General features: G+C 41.7%; 8 protein-coding genes across 8 annotated transcripts; 5 read left to right on the forward strand and 3 right to left on the reverse strand.

The window, feature by feature from the left end:
- Positions 1–441: 441 nt before the first annotated feature.
- On the forward strand, positions 442–1,947 carry EAF02_009176 (uncharacterized protein; the record flags this gene model as incomplete). Its single annotated transcript, XM_038905224.1, has 2 exons — positions 442–1,539; positions 1,606–1,947. The coding sequence occupies 2 exons, from the start codon at positions 442–444 to the stop codon at positions 1,945–1,947; spliced, it is 1,440 nt and encodes a 479-aa protein (XP_038755121.1).
- A 361-nt stretch (positions 1,948–2,308) lies between these two features.
- On the forward strand, positions 2,309–2,608 carry EAF02_009177 (uncharacterized protein; the record flags this gene model as incomplete). Its single annotated transcript, XM_038905225.1, has 1 exon — positions 2,309–2,608. One exon carries the CDS (start codon positions 2,309–2,311, stop codon positions 2,606–2,608), a length of 300 nt encoding a protein of 99 aa, XP_038755122.1.
- Positions 2,609–3,343: 735 nt separating this feature from the next.
- Positions 3,344–3,829, forward strand: EAF02_009178 (uncharacterized protein; the record flags this gene model as incomplete). The annotated part of the gene is made up of 1 exon (XM_038905226.1): positions 3,344–3,829. The coding sequence occupies one exon, from the start codon at positions 3,344–3,346 to the stop codon at positions 3,827–3,829; it is 486 nt and encodes a 161-aa protein (XP_038755123.1).
- Positions 3,830–4,131: 302 nt separating this feature from the next.
- On the forward strand, positions 4,132–4,719 carry EAF02_009179 (uncharacterized protein; the record flags this gene model as incomplete). The annotated part of the gene is made up of 1 exon (XM_038905227.1): positions 4,132–4,719. One exon carries the CDS (start codon positions 4,132–4,134, stop codon positions 4,717–4,719), a length of 588 nt encoding a protein of 195 aa, XP_038755124.1.
- Positions 4,720–5,512: 793 nt separating this feature from the next.
- On the reverse strand, positions 5,513–6,979 carry EAF02_009180 (uncharacterized protein; the record flags this gene model as incomplete). The annotated part of the gene is made up of 1 exon (XM_038905228.1): positions 5,513–6,979. The coding sequence occupies one exon, from the start codon at positions 6,977–6,979 to the stop codon at positions 5,513–5,515; it is 1,467 nt and encodes a 488-aa protein (XP_038755125.1).
- An 860-nt stretch (positions 6,980–7,839) lies between these two features.
- Positions 7,840–9,189, reverse strand: EAF02_009181 (uncharacterized protein; the record flags this gene model as incomplete). The annotated part of the gene is made up of 1 exon (XM_038905229.1): positions 7,840–9,189. One exon carries the CDS (start codon positions 9,187–9,189, stop codon positions 7,840–7,842), a length of 1,350 nt encoding a protein of 449 aa, XP_038755126.1.
- A 1,826-nt stretch (positions 9,190–11,015) lies between these two features.
- On the forward strand, positions 11,016–11,612 carry EAF02_009182 (uncharacterized protein; the record flags this gene model as incomplete). The annotated part of the gene is made up of 2 exons (XM_038905230.1): positions 11,016–11,048; positions 11,151–11,612. 2 exons carry the CDS (start codon positions 11,016–11,018, stop codon positions 11,610–11,612), a joined length of 495 nt encoding a protein of 164 aa, XP_038755127.1.
- An 8,305-nt stretch (positions 11,613–19,917) lies between these two features.
- Positions 19,918–23,040, reverse strand: EAF02_009183 (uncharacterized protein; the record flags this gene model as incomplete). Its single annotated transcript, XM_038905231.1, has 9 exons — positions 19,918–20,217; positions 20,273–20,503; positions 20,555–20,743; positions 20,797–20,837; positions 20,889–21,600; positions 21,696–21,742; positions 21,805–21,929; positions 21,983–22,584; positions 22,894–23,040. 9 exons carry the CDS (start codon positions 23,038–23,040, stop codon positions 19,918–19,920), a joined length of 2,394 nt encoding a protein of 797 aa, XP_038755128.1.
- Positions 23,041–23,324: the final 284 nt, after the last annotated feature.

Consider the following 23,324-nt stretch of genomic DNA (forward strand, 5'->3'; position numbering starts at 1 on the left):
TCATGTCACTGTTTCTAAGTGGAAATAAGGTGATCACAGCGAGTTTAAAGAATGGATGTATTTTTCGGAAGCCGTAATTTTTATCTTTATAGCAGTATCTCTCGGCTGACCACAGGTTGAGCATAGGTGTGATATCTTAGTACATCATCATTCGTACAGCTATATCAATCTGGTTACTGTTAACTCGAATTGCAAAAGTTGCCTATGAAGTGGTAGCTCAATAGTTATTCAAAGTTGTCGTAGTAACTTACCTGTATATATGTAGATTCTTAGATTCGCCATCTATTTAAAACAATCACCACGGCTAAACATCTACTTCAATTAATTATAAAAGTCATCACTTTATTATTTCAATTTACATTCATCACAAGCTACCTACAGGAATTCCTCGAGCCACCATCCATCACCTTGATTCTATCTTCAGTAAGTTCAGAGATCAATATGGGAGGTAAGAAGAAGAATGCAAAGGGAGGTCATGATGACGGTGGTCCAAGTAGATTTCCACAAGGAGGTTTAGCCCCTACCGGACTCGATAGGATGAATATGCCACTTACTGCAGACCAAGCTTCTACCCGTTCTAGTATGAGCCAAGCTCCTGCTGGTCTTGGTAGAATGGATGTTCAACTCACTGCAAACCAACGACAATTTTCCGCCAGTCGTGGTATGAGCCAAGCTCCTCATAATTCTCTTCCTGTAAATCAACATTTTTCCAATCAAAGTATGACAGCATCTAGTCGTCCGAGTTCTGCTCATTCTTCGAATCCTAACCGACTACAATTTGATTTAGGAAGCGAAAAAGGTCAAACACTATCCCGTGTCACTGAAACTAGAAACTCCCAATCACGAGCTACTGCAGTACCAATTGGTCAAGGCCAAGAGGCACCGAATTTTCCACTATTACAATCACAGCGCGAGCCGTCCCTCAGATCTACGCAATCAATTCAATCTGTATCTGAATCACAGAGATCAGCCGGATTTCTTGAACGAACTCAATCACAAACTCAAACGAGAAGGCCCACTGAGCTCATTAACCGAAATCAATCACACGTGCAACCACTGCCTTGTCCTGGACCACAAAACCATCCTCGATTTCAGCAAACTCTAACAACACCAGTTCATTTGCAACGACAAGTTCAAGATTCTCCACGTGTTTATCCAGGCCAACAACCTCCATCTCAAGTACCACGTAGACAATCTTTCGGAACCAATCCAGCATTCGGAGGCAATTCACCATCTAGCATCATGCCTACTAACAGACAAGGTCCACCTACAATATACGCCCACGAAGCTGAAGCTAGAGCTCAGCTTCAAAACCCTCGTGGTCAGGCAGCCCAGTATGTTGATCCACGTCAAGATCCAGAATGGCGCAAGGCACAGCAGGATCAAGCAATGCAAAAAGCTCATAAAAGAATTGCTCGAGGAAAGGGTTTCCGTTCGCTTGTGCAACCCGGAAATCCTATGCCTAGTCTCGGGGGGCTTCAATCGACAGGTGGACAGAATAGATATGGTGTAGCATCTCCTATGCCATCACCACAACAGGTATGCCAATCCCAAAATAGTCAATCAGAAAGTTTATGAGGATCGCTAACTGATAGATGTCAATAGCAGCAAGCACCTTTTGCTCCATTTCCAGGATTAGAAAGCCAACACGATCAAGAAATGGCTGTGGCTCAATTAGGAATTGAGAATATGGATATTGCATCTCAGGAATTTTTCGTTCAAGATGCATGGGCAAAATCACAACTTCGAAAAATCGGTAATACATGTCCTAGAGGATGTCGATGGTTTAGAATCACAGGTGGATATCGATGCGGTCAGGGTTTTCATTGGGCTACTGATCAGTTGATTAGCGAGGGAAATGGAGAAGTAATTACTTCCTTGAGAGTTGTACCGAAAGGATTTCCAAATCAAGGTGAGCAATTGAAAACCGGCTCTCGTTATGATTAGTTGGGTCGGTGATGGGTACAGAGTTAGATGTTGATAGCACATGTATCTGAGCAGCTGCTCAAGTGTACTCTCTATATTTGGGGGTCATTATCTACCCGGGGCTGAGGCCACTCGTTAGGACATTTTATAAATATTTATTAATCACAATTTTCGGTTCAATGTATGACTAGACTTGTCTTGAGAATATGAGTAAGTGGTATCATGCGAATAATCAACAATTTAACTTATGAATAATCTAACTCCATGCCAAAAGACCATTTAAGTACTACTTCTCACCACAAAAAAATACTTTCCTCTTACAATATACAAACTAGCTCAAAGACACCAAGAAATTACTGAGATTGAGAATAACGTCACTAAAATGTCGACTTTGACACCTCCCGAAGACCAACCTACCAGAGCCCGCAGCAAATCCATCGCACCAAATCAGCTCCAAACTGCTACACACCTCCTGGGTGGAACTGGCAATAACACATTGCAAGTCTCATCGCCTCCAAGATCCAAATCGATGCTCGATCTTTCAACTCCAGAACCAGAAACCACAGCAGAGAATAGCACGACCAATCCTCACTCACTTCTCATTATGCAGTTCAAGAACAAACACGGAAGTAAAGATGGACGTACGGATTCTCAAGAATCTCTGAATAAGCCTGGAGGGTAAATATCACTTTTCCAAATTCAAAATGAAGCGCATAATAAATGTGTCTAGTATAATCGTTAGGGATTTTGGCTCACAGGAATCGCTTGATGATCTTAGGAAGTAGGTTATGTTATTGAACTGTTATAATGAAGTTTCTGCTAACCATTCCAGGGCGACGATTAGAATCACAAAGAGAAAGGTTCGTTTTGCAGATGATCTTCATTTCGATAGCTCTAGGAATGGAGAGGGAACTATATTTGATTGTGAGATGGATTTGTAGACTATTCAATGGGAGAATGTTAGGAGAAGATTGAAGTGGTGGAAGGAGCAGCAGGGCGATGGATGGTAGTAAAAGAGCGTAGAGACAGATTGAGAATCTAACATACAATGCGTTGAAGCTCACAAAACACAAACTCGATTTACTAGGTTCGGATTTCAGGTTGCAAGATGACGTTTATGGATATTCAAATTCATACGGTCATGATTGAAAAACTTGATGTGATTGAGTCATCAATGGTCGGAGTATTGAAATTTGGATCAGAATTTCGTAATACTACTGCGTAGTTGGTGAATAAATACTGCAGATAAAGTGTTGCACGGTCGATGATGCATTTTTCAGGAGAGGCTCCAGTGTTTTGATCTCTTGAGTTTCATACATAAACCGCATCATTTGGTATCCAAAATCCCAGTTTCCTCGCAACCCTTTCAACGCTTCGAAACAAGTACATGCATCGCAACAAAAAGATATCAAATACAATGAACGCAGCAACACCTAAAGACCAATCTACATTTCTCTCTATAGCCACGGCTGAGTGGGGTGATGACATAGAAAAGATACAAATCACCAATGACCCTAAAATCTGGGAAGAAATGTCCCATCTCGCATGGCCTACAAATAGTTTGATCCCCATGCTTCTCGAAGCTCGCAAATTTAGAGAAGAACAGAGGATTGAAGAAGCGCGAGAGGTTATCAAACGCATTAAGAATACCCAGATGATCAGGAAGATAGAAGAAGAAGAGGAATCATATTTGAAGGGGGATGGGGAGGCGGAAGGAGGAAAATGGTTGGTAGTCGACGCTATGGCTGTGATGGATGAGATGTGTGAGACGGATAGAAATTTTGAGGAAGATAAAGATACGAGGCATAAATCAGAGAGAAGACTAGGGAAGTGCAATATATCATGGGCTGGCATGAATCGTTGGTCGAGGTTGTGGAACTGGTGCTTTGGACAGAGGAACTGAGTAGTGGATTTTATGAGTTAAGGATTAATCTCGATTCATTGACGTAGAGATTATGCTGCCATCTAGAATTCTAATTACCTACTCATGTTACGTGGAATTTTATTGGCAATTCTACCCATTGTATAATTCGTCATTCAGCCACAAGTGAATATCAAGTATCACACTCAAAATCTCAACATTATTAGCTTCAAAATTCACTTACCCGTATCTCTTCGAAAACACCATGATAAAAAGTCGACGACTTTGACTCCTAGACCCATTCCAACAAAATCTTCCCAAACCACCCTCACATATCCTCCAAAATGGGCTGTGGACCATCCAAACCATCCAAACCATCCGTCGCTCCAAACGAAAAGCATCAACGCCGATCCACCAGAGGTGCATACGCACCTCGCGCGAGTGATGGAAACGGTCTCCACGCATCACGACCCATTGGCATCTCATCATCTCACCGCGCCGTATCAACCCGCGTCATGAATGGATATGCGAGCTACCGGCAAGCACAAAGAAAGACTCATAACACCCTCGCCGAAGTGTCGACTGCGCGGAACCCTCAAGAAGAACAAGATAGAGTGAAGGAATCGAGATTGAGCTGGACGATTCCGGAACGAAGATCTTCGCTAGGGGTTATTAGGCCGGGTGCACAAACCAATGGAGGCAACACTATCGACGCCGGTAAGCTTGGAACCGGCACACTTGAAGCTAGCAAAGTCGGAGCAAATACGGGAAGACGTCGAATCGGTCAATCGGTCAGTAATCCGGGTCTGAGCGCTGTACCACCGTCGATGCGAAGACAAGATGGAGATGATTTTGGTTCTCGACCTGTGTCGCCTGTTAGTTCGGTCGGTACGACGAAGTGGGATCGTCCTGGAATCTTTGTTAGGGGCTGAGTTTGGCATGATAGTGAATATGGAAGTACTGGGTGGAGGAATAGGGTGATGGATATTGGGGCTATTGGATGTTGTGGAAACTTGATGGAGTGGATATTTGAACCTAGTGAAGGCTTAGTTGGATCTGAATCGGATTAGAAGATTGCGTAATGAGGAGATGAGCACTGCAGAGATTCAAAGACTGTCAATTAATGGGAGATACGGGTAGGGGTGGATGAGTAACTTGTGTTGGAACCGACAGGAGTAATAGAAAAGCATATTCTTCCAAGATATTCCCAGAATTTCATGCTCAACAATACCTTCCCTGGTCGAATGATTTACTAAACCTTCACCCATGCTATTTCCTCATTCATTGTGATGCTATTCTGTTTTGAATCCTCCTTAATACATATTAACTACCGGCCTATCTAAGCAGGCAGAGGAAACTGAACATGAGGATCATATTTCTCCCAATCAAGAAGAAACATTCTTTTCAAATCAGGATCTTTTCTGAAAATTATACACACATTCTGGTGTTCATTTTGACTCCATCCAATTATTTGACAAGCCTACTCGTTATAGATACTTTATTAGCATTGAAGTCATCATTATAACATGAAAAGAGAAGGAGAAGGAAGTTTAAGTCAAGTCTTACCCTACTGCAATACCAGAACATTGAACATTTCTGGCACTTGAATAGCGAGGCTGATTTCTTCTGACATCCATGACACATCCTTAGACCATTCGTTTCTGTTGAATACACTTGGACTTGATCGTTCAACGCGAATAGCTCTTTCAAAGAAAGTGTGAAGATCTATTTGTTATTGCATATGGTTAGCGGTAGACAGCTAAAAGAGCTAAAGAGATATAGAGATGATAAGCACATTACCTTCAAACAAAGTTCATCATCATGAAGAATACCAATCTTTCCACCATAATTTTCATCTTCAATCGAAAACTCGTGGGGGTTTGCGTTGATGATCGCAACTGTGTGTCCTACTTTGACTTTATTTGGTGGTAATTCTCTCCCCCTTTCTTCGGTTTTGAATGCGAGCTTGACCTCTTTACCATCAACATCTTTAACTACCAACGTTGATTTTCCAAACTTAGTCGTGTGAGTAATCTCTCCAAAGAAACACCAATGATTTCGTGCCCTGAAGAAATGAGCTTCGTTGGTCTCGTAGTAGTCGCTGTTGCTTGTAAAGGGCAAGTTGATGGTTGGTGGAAAAATGGCGCGGCTTCTAAAGTCGACTACCTGTTCCACAAAACGCGCTTGCTCTCTTTTCCATAGCCACGCTACAAAAATTTCGGGAGAATAACCAGTGGGGATTTCGTCGACTGTTGTTTTCCATGCCTTTGAATGCCCGAATAGTTCGTATTCAGTAGGGTTGTCAACTAGGTACCCCCATTTTTGTATTTCCATACAGTCACTGCCATAGACTATTTTAAAGTTAGATATTGCCATCTCCGCGAAAACCTTTCCTCTGGCCAAGTCGCTATGCTCGAGAACCCTCTCGGCGATAGCCACATATAGTCGCCCCATATCGGCAACACCGGTTTCCTGCTCATTATAAAGACGGACTAGCTGATCGAATTCACGAAGTTCCCGTAATAGCCTTCCACATCTGCTCGCTGCGATACGACCAAAAATGAATGACGACAGTCTGGGAATTTCACTCAATTGCCTATCACTTTTCTTGCTCTCATTTCCTGGCAAGGAGCAGAGACCACATGAACAATCAAACCCGAAATTTCTCTGAAGACTCGCACGCCGAACTCTGCGGGATTTAAAGAGACCAAGATAGTTTATCGTAATTTCATCATCTTTGGGAATGTCTTTCAGAGCTGTGACGGCGATTTGTTGGCTACTCTCCATCCAGTGCGCTCCGGCGTTTCTATCACAAGCATGGTTGATACGACATGCATTAGCGAAAAGCCCGGCTCTTTTGTGTTGATTTTGAGATCCGCCTGAATTGCCGGTTTCTAAAATACAAGTTCCTTCCAAAGGCAGAGAATTTGTGTTGAAAATCGCACATAGCCGTTCGATTCCATTTGTGTATGGGTGCATATGACCGAAAGAAAAGCAATCCTGTCGCTGTTCAAGAGTGAGAGCAGACCATTGTTTTAAGATGCAAGGTCGAAGATCCTCTCCGGATAATTCAGTTCCTAATAACAATGCAGACTCAGAAAGAATTCGTGTGCCCCTGGGGATTTCTACGGTCGCAATGAGACCTAGACCTTTCCCTGGCACATGCTGCTTCGCATACATTCGACCAGTCATCGTGATACACTTATTCAGACTGTCCGCCTTCGGATCTGCGTGACCTCTTTATCTGAAAATCAGGTTGGCTTCAAGACTTTGTGAAAGTGAATATGAGAATGGTAGTAGGAGAATGAACCAATATAACCAACCATAATGAAGTTGTTTGCAGTGAATTTGTTTGATCAGAACGAATGTGAGATTTCTAAATGATGTGAATTATTGGTGCATGTGACTTGTAAAACTGCGGAATCACATAAAAGAATGAACAAGGGAGAAGGTTTGATCCTTCGTGCATGTAACCAAGGAGCTTTGTGATGCATGGAGGATAGATGAAGAACTAGCACTTGTGCCTCAAACTTCAACATGAGAAAGAAGTAGAATGTAATGGCGGGTTTTATTCACTCTATCATGAACCTTCATCTATGGCAAGTGCTCCATGGATATCTCCTGCTTAATTTCTCACAGCAGTCGACAAAGGAAATTGAAAAACGCCATTGAACTCGTCCCACTTCATCAAAAACATCCCTCGCAAATCAGGCTTCTTGAGGATTTTGCAATCATTTTTGTGGCCCTTAGTGTTCCAGCCGTTCTTCTGACATCTCTGTTTGTTGTGCACATGATAGTTAGTATGCGCACTAGTATACATAATCGCGGACCCTTTGTGTTAGACTAACCTTATTGCAATACCAGAAAAAGGAACACCAGCTGCATTTAACCATTGACGATGACTTCTTGCCACATCCATGGCATTTTCTGGCATTATCAGTCTCTCTTTTCGTAGAAAATTCTTGAGTCAGATCTCTTAATGCAATCAAGTGAGATAACGATATTGGGAAGATCTGTATCACATTGTTGAATATAGACCTATATATGGGTTTCTAGTGGAAACCACTTGAGTACCATACCTGAAGTAATGCGACGTTGTCAAGGCTGATATAAGGTTCTGTAATTTTGCCGTCACGTTGCGCATAGAGAATTGCAACCGTGTGCGCTTTTCGAAGTCTAGCAAATATACCTCGTGCATTGGTTTCGAGTAAGAGCTGGACTTCTCTGTCATCAACGTCTTTGACCAGAATTGCGAGAACTGATATGTCAAACTCCAGAATCTCGCCCAAGAAACACCAGTGGCGTCGTGGTCGGTAATTGGACTTTCCAGCATTTTCATAGAATTCTGGGCTCGTCCGTTGTCTATGCGGAAGTTCCGGAAATGAGGGGAAAATGGAGTTGCTCAAAAAACTGTTTGGACTTTCGAAATAAATTAGTGAATTCTGTAGTCCCTCTCTTCTCCAAAGCCAGTCTTCAAATCCATTGGGATCAAGACTTGACGGGACATCATGGACGGGTGTCGCCCAATCTAGAGATGACAAGCCGTAGTAGATGTTCATAGATGGATGGTTCGCTCGTTGCTGGTTATCGAGCACTTGTAGACTGTCACTGCCATATGATATTATCAAGTAAGGCGTTGCCTTCTCAGCCAATATACGAGCTCTTGCCAAGTCACCGTGACCTATGTTCATCTTAGAAGCTTCAACAAAAAGTCCACCCAGCAAGCTGACACCCATTTCTTTGCCAGTGAGTAGCTGAACTGCTTGATCCATGTAACGGACGCCCTGCAACGGATTTCTCATAAAGGTGTCTGGAATCAGAGTCATAATCCGAGCGATATTCATCAACTCTCTGTCAATTTGCATGGATTCCCTGGCGCGTAAAGCGCAAAGATTGCATGAGCACAAAAATTTGAATTTCTCTTGGAGAATCTGACGTCGAATTTCGCGAGGCCATGAGCGGGATCCAAGATAGCTTATTGTGATCTCTTCGCCTTCGTGGATATCTCTCAGCGCGTGGATAGTGTGCTTTCGGATATTCGTGTTCCAGTTGCTAAAGGCGTTGTTATCGCAAGCGTGGTTGATCCGACAAGCTTCAATGAACAGTCCGCCCTCATCGTCACTTCCAATGGGAAGACCATTTGTCTTGAAGATACCGAAGTATTGCTCATCCGCATTCTTGTAAGGGTGTACATTTTTCAGAGATAGGAATGCTTGCTGTTGTTCATTATTGAGGGCATTGAATTGACCTCGGAGGGAAAATCCCGGGGGTGCTTGTTTAGGCCTCGTCATAATTGGCTTCTCTTCAATGATTCGAGTACCCTTAGGAATGTCCTGGGTTGCAACAAGACCATTTCTCTTTCCCGGTACATCTCGCAATGCGTATCTCGGATTTTCCGGCATCCTATATCGTTTTTTCTCTTCGCTTTGTTATTCTCTATCTTCCGACTAAGAAAGTTGATGAGAGGATACTGAAATTAAAGAGGTGAGAAGGGTTCTAAATCAATTGAAAATTATATTGCCTTTGGCTGCAAAGGTTGATTTGCATAAACAAAATGAACTTGTTGATGGTAGATGGAAGCTGGCCTGAAAATAATCATTAGAAGAGTGTGACTTTTTGAATCGGTTTGTTTTAAAAGAAAATCCGCACAGTCTTAGAGATCAAGGGTCTTCCAGGCTTTTGTTAGACCCTTTTATATGCCACATAAGGATTCTGTACCATAAATACAGATTGATGCATTCCAATTGCTTGAAATTATTGATTAATTCGAAATGGTTGGAATTAGATTTAGTAGAAAACATAGATAAAGTATTAAACTTAATCTCGGCCATTCCTGGTTATGTATGTTAGAATACTTTACCTGGTGTGCCAAAGAATCTCTCAAAGGCCCGAACGACACCTAGATTGCAGTACGCGTGTTTGCATGATGCGTGTAGCATGGCAACAGAGTTACAGTTCCCCTGGGAAAGGCATCAGCTAATCGAAAAAATCGGCTTGCTTTTCATTTGATATCACAAACATTATCCCAATGGAACCTCAACAGAAATGAGGCAGGATTTAATTGGTGTGAGCTTATAGAAGCTCTCAACGTTCTTCATGGAAGACAGGAAGGTTACAATCAATGTATGATACCCATGGTTTCATCCTGGACTCTTTGCTTCATGGAGGGACTTTTCGCACTCTATGCAACCAATATATTCTATCTTTTCAGAAAGATAACAGAATTCAATGCCGATGGTCTCGTCCATGATCATCGACGAGTTTGAAAATACCGCTTCCATCCTGTCGATATGGTATGTTCACGGCCGCTACTAACGGATAGTGACAGTAAAGCTACATACAGGTGGCTTTGGCTTTTGTTTGCGCTTGGCATTGCAGAATCTTGACATGGACCCCTCGCATTTCACTTCATTCGTCAATTGCTGTTGCTATCCAAATTGGCCACTTCCAATATTGCCAATTTGCCATAAAAATGTTATTCTCAGTCGAACTTTCGACCCCACAATCGTTTTGTAGTAGTAATTTTCAGTCTGCTCTTGTAGTCGCGACAATTGTACTTGATGATGCATGTCTGAGTAGATGGTGAAAAGGGAGATTGCATCGTCAGCAAACAAAGAGACGCTTTGAGATGAAGATCTTGGTTTCCATTCCAACGGAATGACAAACGGAAATCTCCACTTCTCCACTCAAGACACAGGTCGGGAGCAATCTCGGGATGTTTGTTGTTGGTGATATCATGGCCAAACCAAGGACGACAAGTCGTCAACATGCTATGAAGAGATGAAGAAACTCCAAATCCTCAAATGCAATGGAAAAATAAACCCAAATCCAAACATCTATAGGGTTACATCGCCATATGTTACCAGTCAGCTGTTTTTGTCTCTTTGGCCTGGATCCCCAGTAATGTATGTTATAGTGCAACGAACCTTATCCCCACAGATACCCTCATCCCTCTTGAACCCCCATTGTTCAATTGTCCAATACCTGAACTACCGATATCTCAAGTCCGATTATTGGTTCTGGGCGGGATTCGGAGTTGTCCCGGAATTGTGATGACAATTTATCCGAGGCCAAGCTTCATCGTCTCCCCCGCAATTGACAAATACCATAGTCAGGACAGCTAAGAAGCTTAAGATATAAACATCACTCTGATCTCAGGTTGTTTTTCTGTTCAATTGTTTCAATCAAATACCAAAAATTTATATAATTATCACCAAAATCTACCAAAATGGCTGATCAAACCAAGATTGCAACGCTCGACGTAAGTATACCTTTCACTCAAAAATACCCCGCTTCTGAGGACAACAACTACCATATGAAGAGAATTGGCAAGAGTTCTTCGCCACTAACACATTCAACGCAGAGCACACTTGTCGACCGTCTTCCCACCTCTTCCAAAACCCTCTTTGAAGCCAAAGCCACCAAAGCTTTAACCTTCGAATCCATCGCCAACCAACTCGGCCGCTCCGAAGTCGCGGTCGCTGCACTCTTCTACGGCCAATCGCAAGCCTCTGCCGCCGACATTGAGAAGCTTTCTCAAATTCTCGACGTACCACAATCGAAACTCGAGGCCGAGCTCGGAGGTTTCCCAGACCGTGGACGTGCCGGTCCTATGCCTCCAGTTGAACCTCTCATCTACCGATTGTATGAAATTGTTCAGAACTATGGATATGCTTACAAGGCCGTTATGAACGAGAAGTTTGGAGATGGAATTATGAGTGCTATTTCTTTCAGTACCAAGGTCGAGAAGGAGACTGATGAGCAGGGAAACAACTGGGCCGTTATTACTTTGAGAGGAAAGTGGTTGCCATTCTCCAGATTTTAAATTGGCTTGGAATGGTAGGAGAGAAGGGATTTCAACCGGAGGCTTTCTGAGGGGAAAATGACAGGCTGAATGGGTAACCAATCTGGCACATGGGTTCTACGATTAATTATGAAAAATATGAAGAAATTAATGAATCAATGGATGTTTTACACAACACCCTAACACCACAGGTGTGATCTGAGCATTCACCAAAGGTGACTTCCACTCATTTTGCGAGAATCTCACTTCAACTATCCTTCACGTATTATTCTTGCAAATTCTTTTTCAATCCGTGCATTGAAATTATATGATATCATATCAGTCTCGACCAAAAAAGTTCTCGGGAGAGTTCCCTTGATGTCTCATTATCCAGTTTCAGACCATCTCATACCACATTTATTCCTTGGACAATTCCATTATTCTTCGCTGCATTGCTACATATTTCCAGTCGGAATATGAAGTGTCCTGAATACAATCAAGACATCAAAACATAGAATTTTATCTTGTCTGCTATTTACAACGTTGATGATGTGCTCTTTTCATGAACTTTTGAGCAAGAAAAATTTCTCCCGACCAAGTAAGGTGACATAGTAGAATGTTGCAAGAAACTCGAATATCTGAAATTATTGCGAGAACTCTAGAAGTTCAGAGGGATTAACTGTCGTGGAATGTAGTGACGACCGTTATTAGCCGAAATGTTGGAGTAATATTTGGCGTTATACAAGTCCAAGTCAAAATCATGATACCTCCTTGGTTTAGCCGATGCAATTATCAACATTTCATACTCAACCATTACATATTCACACGAACATACATCATCATATAACATCACATCACATATCACCATTAAAAAAGAAGTCATAATATAGGGAAAGCAAAATAAGAGTTTGATTCCCTCCAGTATAAAAGGGCGCATCACCATCCCAAGAGAACAGCAACGTCCCACGAAAAATATCGAGCGGCAGAAAATTTCCCGAAATTCCCTCTTCCATTGCGGAACGAAAGAAGTCATCAAGCTTGTCCGAAAAAGAATCCTCGCCCCTATAACCGCAATGTGTACGAAAAAACGATGTGAGTGATCAATCACATCGTCGATTGTCGATTATGTGTGTCGAAGTGTAAAAAAGGTGGAGTGGTATAGAATACCGATAATCGAAGGGTGGAAGTTGGGGCCAAAGTGTATCATGACCGTAATGAATGTGGTGGTGTGTATTGAAGACCATGGGAAGCCCAATACTACCGATAAAATCTTTTTCTATTTTATAAAGTGTCTATTTTTCTAGAAAACCCATCTAAGTGAACGTTCGTGTGCGCAGCATTGAGGAGATTGCTAAAATTTGTGCAAAATGATAGAGATATGGAAAGTTTGTCTCGAATATCTCGCATCTATTTCGTTCCGATTCGTCATCGTTAAACGTGTTTGTTATTCGCAAGCGTATCGAGCGATTCGTGTCTCGGAAGGAAAACAATGAAAGTCGTATATCCAGCGTGCTCTATCGCTCCTCCAAAATCATCTCAGGAGAGATGATTTATGCCTTCTGAACGTTGCAACCACGGCCTGGGCCACGTTGGATGTTGCATCCACGGCCTGGTCCGGCGGTCTTCTGGACGTTACATCCACGTCCTGGTCCCTTTTGAACATTGCATCCACGGCCGGGTCCGGCCTTTTGGAGAGTGCATCCGCGTCCTGGTCCTTGCATTTTGATTGATTTATTGGGGTGGGTTTTGGTTTTTGGTGAAAAGATTGTATATAAGTGAATGTAATTTGGTGAAGAAGAAAAGTCTAGGAATGAGGGTTGGAGGAGGGGTATTTATAGGGAATTCTCGAGGAGGAATTGGGGAATTGTTCAAGGAGAGACAAAGAATACTGAGTTCTGGACCATTAAGATGGTATGAAAAGGGAGTTTGTAAAGGAGAGAGAATAGCCCAAGGAATAAGCATCGATTCTGGCTTCTAGAAGATTTTTCGAAGGAAATTCTTATCTACAGTTTCACATCAAATCACTCATCAAACAAGGAGATTCGGAAGATCCGATTCCAAGTGGAAGACAGGTTCTCCTACAGAATGAAAGAAGATCGTACGTCAAAATTGAAGCTACTCGCCCTTGATATTGTCCTCGGACCTGAACATTGTTCTTGAAATCCAAGTAACCAACAAGGAAATGAACATCAGTTGACCAATCTCAGCTGCACAAGTCATTTCTCCCTTCAAAAATCCATCAAACTAGAAATCAAAACTTATAGGCGACGCCCTACAATTTTCCACTTCATCAAAAGACTTTTCAAAGTCATTACCATATTCTAAGATCGTGAGAAAATTCATGAAGCTATTCAACCATGAAATTTCTCGCGAAAAGTATCAAAGAAATATGAAAACCAAAGAATATTTAAGCGAACCCCTTAGTATTGTCTCCTTAACATTGTTCATTTAGGGCCTCCAGTCAAAGGATTGAAGAGGAAATGTTCTAGAAGCAATTAATAGAAGGGTCTAGAAGCTTTTCCTTCCAGTATTCAGAGTGGAATATCATATCGTTGGGTGGGAGGTAGTGGAATGAGTCGATGGGGCGACATTTTTATGTCGGAAACTTCAGGAATAACCTCAACATTTCCATTTCTGAAAACCCCACTCAATGAATTCTTTGTTCTATTACATGTCACCCGAGGATTTAACCTTACCTTGTATCTCAGATTCAAAGCCTTACACTAGGTCAGAGAGAAAGCAACCTGCCCTTCACATCCAAAGCATTCTAGCCCTTCCTCCCGAACTCTCCGCAACCAAACGCCGGACTCTCCGGTTATTCTTGACTTATGTCTTAGAGTTCTTTATTCCATAAAGCTATCAAGGAAAAAAAACTCAAACTCTCCTCGTGCTAGTCATATGTTTGAGATATTTTCTCAACAGAAAGAAGCCATAATTCTCTATATACCCCGGGTCTAGCTGCTCTTGTTCAAAAGACTCCATGCTGAAGGATTATCAAGGAATTCTTTCCATCCTCCTTCCTATACTCAACCCGTATCTTCCCGTGATAATCAGTCTAGAGATAGGGAATACCTTTGTGAATATCTAGAACATGTGTTATCTCTCCCATGAAGCAAACGTGTTTGTTTCAAGCAGGCAGGTATATACCGGTAGGATAACTACAACTTGTTCACAATGAAACTTCTATAGGAAAGAGATTGTTTGGGCTCTATCTCATTGTGCAGGAATTTTGCTGCGTGGAGCGGATTATCGGAAGTTGAAGTTTCAGTTTAGGAAGGCATTTTCTTTCTATGAGAAATTCAAAGCTGCCCTGGGTGGAGCCAACCTAGGTATCTGTGAGTAAAGCAACATATATCTCACTCAGTTCATCAGCAATGGTTCAGTATATTCAGTAAAGGTACTTCCTACTTGCTGGGTAGACTTTCACTAAGCTCGGCTAATCGGCTTTTCGGGTTCCATGATGAGGAGGTTCCTTCCTCTTCCTCCTGCTCACTGTTCATATCATGTTGTCACCAAGTTCTTGTGCATCTTTCTGGATTAAGAAGTATTCATGGGTCGTTTATTCCTATTAGTTCTCCCCTTCCAAGGGAATTCTTAACCAGTTGGGTGGTATTTGAAGCACACCTTCCTCGTGGAAAGTCTAGGACTAAAAGCTCCGGAGAGTTGCTGAAATCATGGCTGGGGAAGTAGACTATTCTTGAAATTTCAATCAAGAGGTTTGGTTTGATATTGTTGTGTGGTGCTTAATGTCGCTCTGATTGACCGATTGAGATATTTACGTACCTAGGTAGATTGTTTTTAGTCATTCGCAAAATGGTCAGCCAGATTGTCGAGCGTTTATCTTCTCGGGCTTCTTTTTTGGTTTGAAAATACTTTAGTTGATGTGGGTAAGTATTGGTGAAGCTTCTTAATAGAATTATTAAAGGGATCAGATCGGTTTTGGATTCATCGTTGCTTGTGAAAAGACATGGAGACGAAGAAGTCCCGGGTGTGTTTAGATGATTTCTGCACTTTTCATAGGTGAAATATCAATATTTCTCCTCGGGAATGTCTCTATTCATTCATGTTTATCCCTTGAAGGTTGCCATTCCTCACATCGATCGTCAATGATGCTTCAGTGGGTATTTGAACTGTCATTCATTGCTACTTCCTTCTTCATTAACAAATCTTACGTATTTCCTTCCCCAATTTCTACCATTCAGATATGACTCCTCTCCCATTTTTTGCTATCCGATCGTCCCACTTCAAGGTTGCAATGCTTATCCGCAATGTTCTACGCCAACTCCCTCCTCGTTCCTTCCTTAAATAACGAGAACTCCAGTATTTGCACTGTTTGCTCACTTTTTCCCACACTAGAGCCCTCTGTTGACCTAGCACAAACCATACTGTTTTGTTATAAAGATCGGGCTTCCCGCCGTCGTTCTCTTCTTTTTCCTTTTCTCTACATGCACCACCACGCATATACTCAATTTTTGTCATTAAAACCATGTCCCTGGTATTACACTGCCTCCAGGTGATGTGGGAAACTATTTTTCATTGAGATGTTCGCTTTATGCTGGCACTCGAAGAAGAATTCTTTTGCTTCTCTGTCATCATTGCTATTGTTCTGCTGGTAACATTGTCGTGATGATTTGATGGTGTTGTGTGTTTTTGCAAAGGTCGTATGTACTATCTTGTATCTTAGATTGCTCCCTGTATTCAAAACTAGCTTACAATGCTCTCTTGGAGAGTATAGCTACAAAGACATTGTTGAAGGAAGGTTTCGAAATTTCTGTGAAGGAGATGATGATGATGATGGCAGCGGTGCTGGTGAACTGTGTACGTTGATATCCGTTTTTTTAATTGGTAGCAGTAATACCCATTAATTCTTGGTCTCTACTAGATTTCAATCGAGGTGTACGCTGTGCACACTCTCAAAGCTTCTACCAGTAGAAATAGACATATAAATACAATGGAGAGTCATGTGAGCCCGTTTGCTCGAAAACTGCCCTCAAAAGATATCATCACATGATACTAATAAAAAGCGATCTCTCAAAGGGAAAAACACATGATTTACTACGGGCATACAAAAACTTAAACCCCTTGGTACTATCATTCGCTCTTAGGATCTATAGAATTATGATGATCACTTGTAAGAAATTCCTCATAGAAGCCCCTCATTATTCACAATATTAAGTTTCTTTTGCCTCTATTCACACTGAATCTTAAGGTTTTATTGAGTGATACTCCAGCATTATCCATTGGCATTCAACTTTTCTAAACACTTTCAGGCACTTGTGGAATTTGAACTTTGTGGTAAAATTCCTTCTTTATCACTACCTATGTAACTAATCATTTTCTCCTCGAAAGGTTTACAAGGGTTTGCTCGAAACTATACTTATGGCAACTATCCAATCCCCAAACTCCAACCAATGAGTTTTTGCAAGATGATACTCGAAATATGTTGGCACCGTCCACCATTCTAATTGCCTCGATAAGTACTCAGATATTCGTACGGATTGAGAATTCAAAAGTTAGCTGATTCAGAGTCTAAATTCATCCAGGACAAGAAAGACTTACCATATGTTCCACGTTTGTCCGTCGCAGGTTGTATGTGAGATACCTTTGAAGATGTAGTATCTCTTAAAAAGCCAAATCCCTCTAATAATCAAGATATATCTTGCCCTCACAAATTTTGTGTATGAGGTAGTTGTGAACAAAAAATTGAATATAGTTGAGATTCTCGAAGAGTCTCTCTTTCTGAAACCAAGACCATGTCTTGTCCTCACAAATTGTGTATGAGGGATTGATGCACAAAAATTGACTCAGCACCACCAAAAAAATCAACAATTTTTGGAATCAAAACCATGTCTCTTCCTCACAAATGATATGTGAGGTATCGATCCACAAGAATTGACTTGCCACCACGCAAATAATCAATTTTTGAAATCAAAACCATGTCCTGTCCTCGCAGTAAATATTCTGCGAGGTAATATGAAGAGAAAAAGAAAAAGAAAAGAATTCAGAATCCGGGGGAGTCAGACCTTTTATACCCATTGGGTGTGGGGTACTTTCTCTAGTGAGTGAAATTACGCAATTAGTCTACTTGTTAGGTTAGTTAGAAATGATATCGGGGGAAGTGGAGTTACGTGTGCTGAATGTGTTCGCTTATGTTAGGGGTTTGCGGGGAACTACATTACTATGGTATGCCTAGTCTCGAGCTAGTAGTCTTAGGCTCGATGAAGCTTATTTTCGTGACATTTTTCACTTAAAGTTTCCTTGGTATTGTCCTCGTGACTGTTATTGTTATGAATAGGGACTGGTCTTGAATAGTCATCAATAGACAAACCAATTGTTGCAAAATTTTCGGTTAGATGAGAATCCCGAAAAGGGTTTATCCAATATCTTAACCTTACCTCCGTTTCTCAAAACGACAGATCTCTTTCAATCATCATCTCATGGTCACCTACATCAGAGTGAGCTAGGTACGAATGGATACTCCATGCATCGAGAAAGATCGTCTCCTGCGTGATCACAATCAGGGAGTCGATCATGAATCTAGCAATCAACCAAATAACTAGAGCAATGCATACACGACTAATAAGCCAATCAGCGTGAAATCAGGAATGGGATGGAATCTCCAATAAATGCTAAACGAGTATCGAATCCCGTAAAGAGATTATTTTCCCCAAACTTTTTCCCATCCCCCAGTAGTATAGATAATAGCATTTCCCGTATTCAATATACAGATCGAATTCGTCATAATTATTGAATTTCTCTAAAAGATTAGCGCATGTAGTGTTGAAAGCTATACTACTTAAAGTATTCAATATTATTTAGCTATTTAATATTATTAGTGATATTTATATATAAGAATAATACAAGAATAATATACCTTTGTCAAACATACTAACTTAACTATTGTATTAATAGATCAATACACGCTAAAGTTTTACTAGGTATAGTATTGGTATAGAATGCTATTACCTCTACTATCCCCCAGATCTCCATCTCCAGTATACCAAAGTCCATCCCAGTTTTCCATATTCATTTCATTTTCCAGTCCCGATACAAATCTAACCAGTATGCCAAGCACGACTTCCTGATTATTGAGATCGTAGCTTGTGTCCATAAAAATTTAATTAAAAACAGTTCTCACAACCAGTAGGTAGTTATAATAATCCATCGATCAGTCCTCGAGGGTATCCTTCGCAATCATAAAGAGTAGAATAATACCTCCTCCCAATCCATAAACACACACGCGAAATATTCATATTAATATCCATTTCCTTTCTGATCACAGTACATACCTACCTACCCACCTACCTACCTACCTACCTACCTACATAGTTGCACACAAAATTCCAGATTCAGAATTTGAGATATTTTCCTACATTCTTGATTTTGACCTAGGTATCCATACTAATGAAAAGATGACTTGCTGCTAGCCTCTCTCTCGATACGCGATCGTATGGGTTTTCGTTTTCATTTCGTCCTCCTCCTCCTCCTCCTCCCCCTCCTCCTTCAACCATCACAACAACACCCAAACAAATCACTCTAGACTCAACCCCCCAATTCCTCAACCCTCCAATTCCTCAACCCCCCAATTCCTCAATCCATACTCTAACCAAGTGCCTAACCAAAAAAAAAACCTTCTCGCCCCTCTCGCCCTTCTCCCCCATCAATTAATATCTACCTCCATTCTCCCCTCTCATTCCTCATATTTCCACATTTCCACATTACCACATTACCACGGTACCCCTCATTAAAAGAGAAGTCGTTCTTCAAGAATATGAATCTCCTCTCCCTTCCTCTCATATCTATATCAATCTACTCACCGGCGACATTACAGCCCAAGACATGATTAAAACAGAAGGACAAGAGTGTATGCAACATCACATGTAACAAGTAACAAATAACTTGTCAAAAACTCCTCAATCACGAGCATCAACCCCAAGTCCCTTCTCCGTTTCAACAAAGTCATCATCAAAGTAACCATTCACATCACAATAGGAATCACAAATGCAAAATGTATCTCTCTTTTTATGAAGTACCATTCTTTCCACGTTTGATTAAAAGCTAATTATATACCCATCCTCCTAATATATTGATAATGTACCCGAATACCCCGTTGATTCTCCCATTGTTGCGCAGCCAAAGCTCGTAAAAAAGATCTCAAATAAAATGAGTTCATAAAAGCTCTGCAAATAAATATGTTAATATGTAAGTGTCCCATCCAGTAATAGTATCCTTTTGTGGTATCATAATGTCGTCATTTCATGAAACCATAACTCATTGAGCAAATATCGCAATGATGCGTGTAGATAGATAAGTTGTAAACAAAAGAAAAGCAAAGTTTTTGGTGTGGTTAAAGGTCGAGAATGATATCTCGCAATTCCTGGCAGTCGGCCTTGGTAAGTTCACCGGACAACTTCTTGGCGACGATGAATTTCTTCAACTTTGTGAGATCATCGTCGTCTCCCTCGTTGGTTGGTCGACTTGGGTTTTCACTTACGCCAATGTCACCATCATAAGCGTAGTCGGCAAAATTGGCAGGAAGAGCACTCTTTTCCGCACAAATGATGCGATCCTCAGGACTGAGTAACTCAGGCTTGACATGGCGACAAGTGAGAGCAAAACGCAAAAGACCATGAGGTGTAACGGCATGCTATTAAGATTGATTAGTATAAAGAGTTGTGTGGTGATCCAAAGAGGGTACTTACTTCATAGTATTTATGAATTCCAGATCCGTGCATAACAATGATGTCGCCATGGTTCAGAGTGACCTTGACATAGTCTTTCTTGGCTGCTTTGGAACCAAGATTGCCCTTACCGGGCTTGAGAACACCGCCGATTGTGCTTTTGTTCTTTGGACGGAAGCACATGGTTGAGGATGCTCCGAGAGATAAGGTTGCAACGGTTTCACCAAGAGTATCTTCTCCATCATCGTGATACTATTGTAAGTCAGTATACCGATGTAAGAAAGAGAGGAAGGATGTACATACACCAATGTGCATGTTCTCAAAGTAACCAAGGGCCAAGACTTCGTTGAAAGGAGTAAACTCGGCATCGTGCTTTCCGGAAAATGCTTGTTTCCCAGCCCAAGTCATTCTTTGCATTGCCTGGAGGATAGGTATTGGAGCATCTTCAAACGAATTGGCGTCATGTGCAACCAAGAACTTGTATGGTGCCCCCTAATTTGATAAATTAGCTATAGCAAAAGACGTAAGTACAAAGTAGAACTTACAAAGTTTGATGCGAAGTGCGCAGTGACAATCTCCATTGGAACTGGTAAAGGTTAGAAATATGACAATGCAAAGGAAGATTGCGGTAGCTCACGACCAGGATGTCTAGCAGGACCTCTGCGGAGCTTGTAGTCATCCTTCTGCATTCCTTGGAACAAATCATTTGGTCCACCTGGTTGGCTGTTGATAAGACCATTAGAGCGGAAAATTTGGATCCATCCAGCTTCTGATGTCTCGCCAGGAAGTTGGAGCTCGTAAACATCATAGTGACCAATGGGCTTGTGGTTGACACGAACGGATTCATGAGCAAACAATATTGGACTCTGATCAACAATGATGTTGTTGCCTTCGATGGCTTTGGTGATGGGAACTGGAACCTGTGTTACAGTGTGAGTGAAATCACAGCTCGGTGTTTCACAAGTCCATTGTCGCCATTCCAAACGACGGATACATCCATGACACTTTGGGCAAACAATGCCTTGTTTGCATCGTTCTTCGACACCAAAGATATCTTCACCGACCAAGTCTGCATCAGTGACAGGCTCAGGACGTAATGGGGGAGGTGCAGCTCCAGCGTAAGGGGTGCGCTCTTGAAGAAACTCCGCACAATATTGGAGGTCATCGCCATCAACTTGATGATCAAAAACGTAAAACGATTCGCACTGAGGGCTTCGACAAGTCCAGCCTTGAGTGTAGATGGTCTTGCATGAAGTATTGCAAGCACCACAAGTTTGGACAACCGTCTTCACACCATCATATCCTTGAGAAAGATGGGCAACAGAGTCGATTGGAGACCACCAAGACCGCTTTGTGAGATCAATCTTTTCCATTCGGACTTTCACATCTTAAGACCACTCTCAAGTTCACACCAGATATCTGTGATGTGGAAAAATTCAAGGACATTGAAATGGTGATTGAGCTTGACAGGGCAGATGGTATTGCGCTGACCTATTGATATATTAGTGGGAAATTCAACTTGGAATTTGGCACACGGCAATAGTAATACTTACCAGCAATCATTGCAATTGGCAGCTTAGCTTCCATGGTGCGTTGGAAAGAGATGGCAATTGAGCTGAAGTCTTGGTCCTTGACCCGCTTCGTTTCACCATCCTCGCCCTTTGACTTGCCACCACCACTGTTATGGAAAATTAGCAAGAATCAATTGTCACTGGAATTCGAGTAACTTACACTGAAGTGATGTAGATATCTTCTGTGAAGACATCGCGGGGACCAACTCCTTGATTGGCGAGGAACCCAGCAATCATACCATTAGTGCGATATGCAGCAGATTCATATCCCTTATGATAAGGAAGTGATGAACAAAGTTGTTGTCTCTTCTCAGCCCATACTGGTGGCTCGCCCCAAGCTTCCGGCTTGTTCAAAGTTGCGTTTGCCAAGGAAGGTAGCTTCTTGACCTTGGCAGCAGCTTTGCGTGATTTTGGAGGGGTTACTCGCGCAGGCTGACGAGGGGATGTAGTCATTACTTTTTTGCGAGGTGGTTCCAACGACTCTTCGGTGGTATCAATGAGAAGGTCTTCGACACTATTCATCACAGCCTTGCGCTTGGTGGGGACCACTGGCTTTTCAGTTCTTGCAAAGAACTGGTCCAACTTTGGCTGTACATTTTTATTGGCTCGAGTACTTCTTCTTGTTGGTGGTGGCGAAGATGTTTCGAGTGTAGTACAAGGAGGCGAGGGTGTATTAAAAAGATTAACTGGTAGATTGGATTCTGACCAAGTGCCATCTTCATTCTGTGGAGAGTAATCTTGGTTCATAAAGAAACCAACATTCTTCAAAACTCAAAAGTTAGTATAACTTGAATCTTTGGAAAGGAAAAAAGTGTGATGACAAGACAAGAGAGAACGTTTCAGCCCAATACTTGTTGTTTCATTTCAAAAAGAAAGAGCCATACACAAAAAGGGAAGAAGTGATGAGTGAATGGTGTGTGGATTGGTTACGAATAATTCAACATTGACTTTCCAGATAAACACCCGAGAAGAAAGTTGTTAAAAATGAAAGGGGAAGGAAGTGTAAAGAGAAGTGTGCTTGGATTTGTGATACTCGAAGGAATTTGTGGAAGGATTATTTCTGGATCTTACCTCTTCTTTGGTGTCGGAGATAGAAGACATTAATGTTTCTGATCCCGAACTGGAAGGACGTAGAATGTCCGATGCTGATGATGATGATTTCAAGTTATCAGACAGACTGGTCTTGCCCCGTTGCTGACGAACCTTTAAAGAAATCATCTTGAACGTGTCAAAGAAAGTCTATTGGTAGGTACGAAGGTAGAGTATAGTGGGTAGTAGTAGTAATAATAATAACGAAGGAAAGAAGTAAAGGGTATCTGAGTGATACCTCGAAGTAAAAAAAGAAAAGTATGAGGGAAGGAAGAAACAAATTGTAAAAATTGAAGAATATTAAGAAGGTGTAGAAGGAAAGAAAGACCGAGTCAATCAAGGGGGAAGTCGAAGACTTAAGTAGGTTCTGGGAAGGTCCTTCGAGAACTCAAATGGAGCTAAGACTAGCGTGG

The sequence above is a fragment of the Botrytis sinoallii genome (assembly GCF_014898435.1).
Source record: "Botrytis sinoallii strain Bc 23 chromosome Unknown BSIN_018, whole genome shotgun sequence".
Classification (NCBI taxonomy): domain Eukaryota; kingdom Fungi; phylum Ascomycota; class Leotiomycetes; order Helotiales; family Sclerotiniaceae; genus Botrytis; species Botrytis sinoallii.